Source organism: Hyalella azteca, unplaced genomic scaffold, assembly GCF_000764305.2.
Source record: "Hyalella azteca isolate HAZT.00-mixed unplaced genomic scaffold, Hazt_2.0.2 contig17361, whole genome shotgun sequence".
NCBI lineage: Eukaryota > Metazoa > Arthropoda > Malacostraca > Amphipoda > Hyalellidae > Hyalella > Hyalella azteca.
In genome coordinates, this window is record NW_025947148.1 from 186,378 (window position 1) to 195,506 (window position 9,129).

Here is a 9,129-nt window from a genome sequence, read left to right on the forward strand (position 1 = left end):
TCAGGGGGGACTTATGACGTGTGTCTGTGCTCGTCAAAAGTCCTATGGGATTTCGCGCTCCTATGGGGATTGTTCTTGAGCGCCCCACCGCAGAGCTCGCGGTGTCTGACTGCAGGTCTCAGTTGTGGGGTTAAGTTATTATGAAGGGAGGATTCCTTACATTAAGTTATTATGTAGGTAGGATTCCTTACATTTCACTTCTCTGTCTCTCTCGCGCGGGCGGCCGACGTCCCGTGTAAGCGACCTCTTGTTCGAGTGTCTTCGTTTCTGTTGCTTTTCACCTGTCCCTCCTTGTCACTTCGTCTCTTTGAGATGCTAACGCTGCTTCCTTCGAGCCAGCTTCAGCGGGCTGGACATCTGAGACCTTCTGCCCTTTGTGGGTGATGAACAATTTGTGATATTAAATAATTGAGACCTTCCGCCTCGCTGGTGACGTTATACTTTGACCATCGGTGCGAAACAGCTTGATAGCTGAAGCGCTAGCAAACCATTATAATACTACTACTACTACTACTTATGCTGCCAAAATTCTAATTGTTACCATTTTTGGATTTGAGGGGACATATTCTCTGTTAAGCCCTAGTGGCTTAGGCGAAATTTAGATACTCAGGTTTCAAGGAGTTTTATTGGGCAATCTTGAAAACGTAATTTCTGTAAGAATGACATCAGAAATATTAACTATCTTAATACATAAGATAAACAAATATAAGCAAAATTATATCCAAGTTAACCAAAAAAATGTATCATATCAGAATCAATACCGTAATGAAAGACTAATAAATTGCAGGACTTAACTCACCGAAGTATTTCGCCACTAAAGAGGTTTGACTACGAATGACAATTTATGTCCAGGTAAACTTCGGTCGGATGACTGAAGGTCTAAAGTCTAAACAGAAAGATTACGTGAAGCGTACAAGTGAAAAATTGCGATTGATTGAAAAATCAAAATGATTACTCAAGACTAATTCTTGCGTTATTGTTAATAGGTCAGTGACGTCGAACTTGAATGAAAAAAATTCATGCAATTCTTCAATGCTCTATATAACCCTTACCACGTTAACCGTCGTACTGGTTCCGTCTGTAGTATTTTTGTAAACGGATGTAAAACAATCCATTAAATATTCATCCATGTAATGTTTAGATTCGTTAAGTTAAGTTCAGTTTATTATCCACAGTTAATCCACCTTTAGTACCTACGACCAGACTATATGTTACATACATTCCAACCTAACCCTTGATATCATATCGTATTTATATGTATCATACGCTAAGTCCCAGTAGCGCTGAGGGAGCTTAATGTTTATGACAAAATATTGCGTTAAAAACCAACTGATGAGGTGCATCTTTAAGCCTTCTCCACTGTACGGAGTCGTCCATTGTGTGTAAAATGTGTTCGGCCATACCATTTATATACTTTCTTCTATTAGCTCAAAGTTAAACTAACTGTCATAGGTACTAAAATAAGTGAGAGGAAAATGAAGAAAATTACACGCTCAAAGTGAATATGTAATACAAAGGCACATCACAAGTAAGATATCTTATAACAAAAACTAATCAAATTTGAGGCATGGGATAATAGGTAGAAAATATTACCATTCACAATTTCTTTAATTTTAACGTTTAGACCTCACGACAATCATAACCATAAATGCTTTTATACGCTCCTTAACGCGACAAATTTTCCATTTGATTCGCTGGTCGAACGTAACGATCCGATAACTGAACTTGTTGGACACGCGTGAGGACGGTTTTATACTTGAAAAATTTGAACGAGTTTTCATGAATTAGTTGATATTTAGTTCCTATGTCCAACAACTGAGCTAACTAAGACAGACTTATTAGTTTCGTCCTCTCCTAAGCAATCGTACTACTTCCTTTAGTTTATGAGCAATCTAAATATGGCAGCCGATCCCGGCTAGCAGCAACGAGACGATGGCAAGGCAGTTGCATGACTGAGTATTAGAGCATCCACATAAACACAATAAATATTATACAATTGATATTTCGTCACAAATCAGTGGAATGTATCAAGATGTGTTGCTAAAGACTTAGAGAAATTCGAAAGTACTTGAAAGATTGAAACTAAATCAAGAGCTTCCTGTTTACATATAACGGATTAAATAAATTTATCAGTAACTCCATTCGCAGCTTTACTACCAATTTTTGAGAACGGTCATTCGTGAGAAAAATTTTCTCAGACGATTCCTGAATTGTTCAACAGTGTGAATCAGTCGTAAATTCGTAAAGCTGCGACGAATCGTATATGGTCGGCCTTTTTATTACATACCTTATCAGGTATGTAAATAACAGAAAATCGAAACATAAATTTCCATAAATTTACATAAGAATAAAATTGCCTCCAATGTATGCTTACAGCTACAACAATCATTTTAGATAGTCTCAAATCACAACTTATCAATTTCAATAGAAATTTGTTAGTTCAAAACCAATCGTCAATGGATAACTTGCAATTGAAAACGTATACATATTTGTATCATTTGATTGCTGAAATCGCAAATCAACCAAGAATTTAAGAGCCAGATTACGGAGTAAATAACATTAAAATCTTTCTACTAACAATTCAACAATAAGTTTTCATGTTCATGACTTCATTGTAAATTAAGTTATTCCAATAATGACGTTTGTATTCCTGGAGTTTTGATCTGATGATGGCGCTGGTCTCGTAAAAAGTTGCAACAGAAATAGAGTGAATTTGCTTGGCCTTCATTTGCTTTTAAATTCTTGGAAAGAATAAACATATATTAGCAATCAAATAAATCGTCAAATATTTAGATGAGCTTAAATGCTACGTGTTTAATCCTAAAAGGCAAGATAAGGCGTAATGTTTCTACAGATAAAATTTCGTATTTTTCCACTGCACTTGCGAAAGTGATGCGAGCTACAAGTTAATGTTAGGGCCACTACAGGCAAGAGCTCCGCTAAATCAAATGAGTGTTTTCTGGTTACTAAAAAATGCAATAAGAAAATTCGGGCATGATAAGGGACTTATGAGAGTTATCGAATAAGGAACACACTTGTGGGTTATTATTGAATGTGACAAACAGTAGTTCACAATGGATAGTAGTTAACAGTGGACTATATAGTGAACAATGGTGATCTATCAAGGCAATGGTGAGAGATAATGACAAGTAAATAAGAATTATCAAAAATGCAGTCAAAAAGAAGAGATAAAAGTTGTTCATAGTGGGAACACTGGCCTTCTGGGGTGAGAGTACTCAGAAGAAGGAACTTAAATACTTCACAATAATGAGATCAACAAAAATTTAAAATAAGACAAAGCTCCTCTTATAGTAAATTTAACTAAAAGCTAAGATCACAGGATGAAGACTCCAGTCAATATTCCATGGCAAAACTCCCAATCGATGGCAACAAGAATCGAACATGGACGGTGTCCTCCGTCAGTCGATGGCGAGTGCGATGATTGAAACAAAATTCATGATAAAGTCCTTCTTTGTATTTTTCTGTCTTCTGCCATCAGGGGCTCCGTGAGAACCGTTGTTGACTTGATTGCGAGGTCGGGCCATTTCGTTGACGACATCGTGGAACAAGCTGGGGACATTCGGACACGAGCTTTTCTTCTTGATTTTCTGTTTGACAAACTCAATTTCTTCGCTGGTGTAGAATTTCTCCATCAGATGCACCTGTTGCGCGGATAGGGTCAGTAGTCTTGGGGTGGTGAGGATGTCAGCCAAAACTTGCCGACGTCCCGTGAGCGTCATCGGCTGGTGTTCCCTGCGGCATTGCGCACTCGACCAACGAAACATCGCATCCAGGATCAACGACTCGTCGGGGACGACGAGCGAGTCGCTTCTCAGGACTTTGAGGAGAAGCGAGTGCGGAATTGACTCAAGATTCTCCGAGGATAAAACCTCGACGGCATGGGCGTTAATATGAGACCAGCAATTGCGAACAAGGATCGCGCACGCTTCGGTTGGGTCGGCTACAATAATGCGACCAGGAGCGGATTTCAAGCGGTGTAGTGAGGGCTTACATTGATGTCCGAGATGATGTGGTTCAGACATGGAGACGTGAAATGCTTTTGATGGAGGGTTAAGGGACGGATAAAGGCGTTGACAATCACCTTGGATGTTGTCACGAGGATCGTTACAGAGAGGAGGTGCAGAGGGAAGGGTGTTAGGGGCGTAGAGGTCTGCCCAAGCGAGGATCTGGAGCACGTTGGAAGGCTTGAGTTTCCTGGAGAGGTGGTCGACGATGTGGAGCACCAGTTCCGGACACAGGAACTCGATGGCCACCTTCAGCGTCCCCAGGGCAGACTGGGTGCCTTCCGCAACACATCCACATCCGTATAACCACCTGAAAAGAAACGAGGTTATTAACTTTTTTATATATTAACTTTATTTTTTTTTATAATGAGAACATGAAGACAGAACATTGTGAACTTAAATGCTGTTCATTGAATGGAAATCATAAAATTATAACGTATGGACGATACGATTATCGGTTCATTTCATATCGGTTCAGTCCTTCCTCGAAAATATGCACGGCACGGTTTGCTTCAACGGTGTGACCTCAGAAGTTTTTCCAGTCAGCAGCGGAATGAAGCAGGGCTGCGTGCTCGCGCCCACGCTTTTTGGTATCTTCTTCTCCATGCTTCTTCGGTACGCCTTCGCGGACTGTAACGAAGGCGTTTTCATACACACCAGACACGACGGCAAGCTCTTCAATATAGCCCGTCTTCGGGCCAAAACCAAGGTCAACAGGGTCCTAATCCGCGAGATGCTCTTCGCCGACGATGCGGCATTGGCATCGCATACCGAGGGAGGACTCCAGCAGCTTATCACCCGCTTTGCTTATGCCTGTAAAGAGTTTGGCCTGACCATCAGCCTGGGAAAGACCAAGGTATTGTCCCAGGGCACTGGGACTCCCCCGAGCATTGTTCTGGATGGTTACACCCTGGAGGTCGTCGAGAACTTTACCTATCTCGGGTCCAGTATCTCCAGTTCACTGTCCATCGACTCCGAGATAAACAGCAGGATTGCTAGGGCCGCCACAGTCCAGTCATGGCCAAATTAACCCAGCGAGTTTGGAACAACTCGAGCCTGACCGTGAAGACTAAACTGTGCGTCTACAAGGCTTGCGTCCTCGGCACTCTCCTGTACGGTTGCGAGACATGGACCACCTATGCGGGGCACGAAAGGAAACTCGACGGCTTCCACATGAGGTGTCTCCGGCGCATACTGCAGATCAAGTAGCAGGACAGAGTTCCCAATTCTGTGGTACTAGAGCGATCAAATATGATCAGTCTGCTCTCAGTTCTCAGCGAGAGACGTCTCAAGTGGCTGGAGCATTTCAGTAGGATGGGAGCGGGCCGCATACCCAAAGACCTCCTCTATGGCGAGCTCGTGGAAGGCCGACGGAAAACGGGACGCCCGAAACTACGCCTCAAGGACATCTGCATGAAGGATTTGAAACGGTGCCGCATCGACCCATCCTCGTGGGAGACCCAAGCAGCTGACCGCCAGGGTTGGAGACTCGCTGTCGGGCAGGCCGTGTCCTGCGCTGAGGTCGAGCGCCGCGATGGCGACTCTCAGAGGAGATTCAGACGGAAACAGCGGGCGACGCAGCAGCGACAGCCATCTGCCTTCACCTGTGATGGCTGTGGATTGGATTGTCACTCCAGGATCGTTCTGCAGAGCCACTCTCGGCGATGCAGGCGGGACCGATAGCTAACCCATCGTCTCTCGAGACGGACGGATGCCGACGACGAGTATCTTTTTAAATATTTCAGTACTTTTATTTAGAAATTCAAAAAGTGACAAAATAAAAGAGACTATTCTTTGTTTCGTGCTCTTTAGTGAAGACAATAGACGTCATTAAGTGTATCAATATATTAATAAAGTAATCCAGAAATGAAATTAAAAATCTAAATAACCCTAGGCGACCAATGATAAAGAGCAATAAAATTTTTTAATGCAACTACAAATAATACCATAGAAAGTAACAATAACCTGACGCACATAAAGGTGCCTATGACCGCAGAATTTAAAATTAAGATATCGGACGGAACTGAAGGCTCATAAATTCTATAACGATAACAATCAATGGTCGGTATACAGGGTTATTGCGATTATTTCAAAGAGCTTCACTGAGCAGCGTTTATCAGACCGCCAATACAATCAATATCCGAACAATGCCAATCCTGCCGATACTTGAATGCATTAAAATATCAGAAACATTGCATTTTTGGTCTATAAATTAATTATATCTTATCTCTTAGCAAATACATTGTTAACTGCTTACGTAGTATTGATTATTTTATGTTGACACAATCAGATACCAAAGCTCCATCAGGGTTAAACTTAGTCCGCATAAAACTATTCTCACCCGATGAGGTTAATAAAATGTGATGGATTAACATCAATAGTGAAGGTGTTTAGGAAGGGTAAACTATAAAACTATTCTCACCTGATGAGGTTAATAAAATGTGATGGATGGACATCAGGAATAGTGAAGGTGTTCTGGGAAGGGTTGCGAAGGGGTCCCACGAGTAAGCTCCTGAAGTAGTCGTTGCTGTGACTGAGCACCCACGAGTGGGCGGGTATGCGCTCCATGGCGTTCTCCGACCCCACCAGTAGCGTGATGTCCGCTCCTCGCTCGCTCTCGAACAACTGACTAAACCTGCACGAGTATAGGAGTTCCGTGCCGATGGCTGTAATGTTGAATAATTCGGTGACGATGGCTGTAATGTTGAATAATTTGGTGACTATGGCTGTAATGTTGAATAATTCAGTGCAATGATAGTATAGAATAGAAGTGTCGGCACTGAAGAAATAGGCCCATGGCCTGTTGCCAATTCTTGAATTTTTCGTGACTTGATTCACAAGGAGACGGTGGCTGTAATGTTGAATAATTCGGTGCCGATGGCTGTAATGTTGAATAATTCGGTGAAGATGGCTGTAATGTTGAATAATTCGGTGAAGATGGCTGTAATGTTGAATAATTCCGTGAAGATGGCTGTAATGTTGAATAATTCGGTGATGATGGCTGTAATGTTGAATAATTCCGTGAAGATGGTCTCTTATACACATCTAGATGTGTATAAGAGACAGTGGCTGTAATGTTGAAATTCCGTGAAGATGGCTGTAATGTTGAATAATTCGGTGATGATGGCTGTAATGTTGAATAATTCCGTGAAGATGGCTGTAATGTTGAATAATTCAGTGAAGATGACTGTAATGTTGAATAATCACAGTGAATGGTTTCCTCAATATATACAGCACGTCTGCTCTCGAAATACGGATGGAACAAATAGATAAACCTATGCAAATATCATTGTTAGAGTAACGCATGACTTAACCACTGAATCTTAAGAACGGTCGAAAAGAACAACTGTCATAATCTGGCAGCGATAAGAGATAACAGGCATACAACTGTAATTTCTGCATTCTACTTTGATCGAGCGATCACATTTCAATGTGATAACATTAATTACGCAATCAGGGCTGGGGTGCATGGCTTATTTTGTGTTTAACATGTTTGAAAGCTCTAGGCGTGGAAATTTGTAGCCATTGCTCACATGCTAGAACCAAAAAGGGCTAAATCTCTATAGTGCTGAATAATTCTCAAGAGGTGAAAAAAAGTTTAACAATGCCTCAGACAGAAATTTACAATGAAACAAAGTTAGACCCGACGAAGTTAGAAACACAGCGAGAATATTGCACTATACGAAAATAAGTGTAAACATAATTAAATTATTTATGGAATTACTAGAAAACGTGATTTTCATTAATAAATGTAAACACGAAGAGAAATAAACTCACATGTCTTTGTTGACATCTTCGCTGGAGGAGCAAACGACGCAAGCTTGCATGGTGCCCATGGCTGGGAATTTATGTCCGGTAGAATATAAGTAGAAAAACAGTCATGCGACTGAGCCCATAACCTAGGGAACTCCAGCACCAAACGACTATTTTTCATCAAGTTAACTAAAAAAATAAATTGTGAAAGAACCAATTTTTTACAACCTCTGAAATCTGCAAAGAAATAGAAATCAGGAAATTAACCTTGAGAATACATTAAGAAATTAGATTTATATTATTTGAACTTTCGTGAAAAGAAAGTTCATGAATTTTCTAGAGTTCATGAACGCGTGCCTCAGTTTTCAGTCCACAAACTTCTCACTTGCCCTTTCGATCGTGTCACTCTCTTCATTCAAAGGACCAAGCATGCAAAGAACTTATCTCGACCATCACTCACTTTTACTGCAACAAAACTGGTCAATTTTCCGTAACTTTAGCCATCATTAATCACGAGAAGCGATCTCATAAGGCCAGAAGCAAGGAGCCGAGCATCATGAGGAGAGCATGTAATTAAATGGAGCTATTATCTTCGTGGGATCAGTGAAGAAACTTATGAAGAGACGCGACACAGGCGATCTCGTCACTGCATGCAACCAGCTTCATGGAAGCTTTTGCATGGTATTGGTTAATAATCTACCACGTTAGGCGGGGCAATTTACTATCACATTGACCACATTGAGAGCGCAGTACGGACTTGTGGTCACTGGTATCCTTACACGTAGAGGTCAGGGCTCTTGCAAGTTTGGCACTGAGGTGTATTATATGCCCGGTACAGATTGATGTCGCTCACATATTGCCAATGACAGCATAAAATCAAAAGCTTTCATGCGTCGAGATGACGTGCAAAAAGAGTCTCAAGGTATCGCATAACAACGACGAAGACTTGACAACAAGGAAGCCGATCGAAAGGCAAAGGCCAAATTTTCAGTGAGTTGCTGCAGAAGAAAGGCAGTCAGTTTGCACAAGAAAGAAAATAAAATTTGAGGCAAGCCGAAAAGTCAGATGGGATAGTTCGCACAATCAACGCCAAAACAGAATTTCTAAAAGATCTCGCAGAATTTTGTAAAGCCCGGAAGCAAAATCCGAATCAATTACAATAAAAACTTTTAGGAAAATTTGTACTCAAAATTTTCTCAAAAAGTCTAGAGTTGAGAAATGCCATGAAACTTTACTTTTTCGGTTTATATGCACTCCTTAATTCAAAGTGGTTCAGTCAGAATCTGGCTGGACAATCCTTTTCTTGTGCATGCGAACCAGGTTCCTTCGGTTCGTCAGGTGAACTTCGGTT

The 9,129-nt window shown here is 41.3% G+C and overlaps 1 protein-coding gene across 1 annotated transcript; it reads right to left on the reverse strand.

The window, feature by feature from the left end:
- Positions 1-1,490: 1,490 nt before the first annotated feature.
- Positions 1,491-8,891, reverse strand: LOC108676574 (BTB/POZ domain-containing protein 9-like). The gene is made up of 3 exons (XM_018164674.2): positions 7,803-8,891; positions 6,448-6,660; positions 1,491-4,335 (listed from the first exon to the last, which is right to left on the reverse strand). Exons 1-3 carry the CDS (start codon positions 7,859-7,861, stop codon positions 3,420-3,422), a joined length of 1,188 nt encoding a protein of 395 aa, XP_018020163.1. The 5' UTR covers positions 7,862-8,891; the 3' UTR covers positions 1,491-3,419.
- Positions 8,892-9,129: the final 238 nt, after the last annotated feature.

What these genes read in the sequence shown, in the direction of transcription:
- LOC108676574 (XM_018164674.2), bottom strand. Translation starts at nt 7,861, where the DNA reads ATGGGCACCATGCAAGCTTGCGTCGTTTGCTCCTCCAGCGAAGATGTC. An exon ending in GAAGATGTCAACAAAGACAT is followed by an intron (nt 6,661 to 7,802) that starts GTGAGTTTATTT and finishes ATACTCGTGCAG; the next exon opens with GTTTAGTCAGTTGTTCGAGA. An exon ending in CATTTTATTAACCTCATCAG is followed by an intron (nt 4,336 to 6,447) that starts GTGAGAATAGTT and finishes GTTTCTTTTCAG; the next exon opens with GTGGTTATACGGATGTGGAT.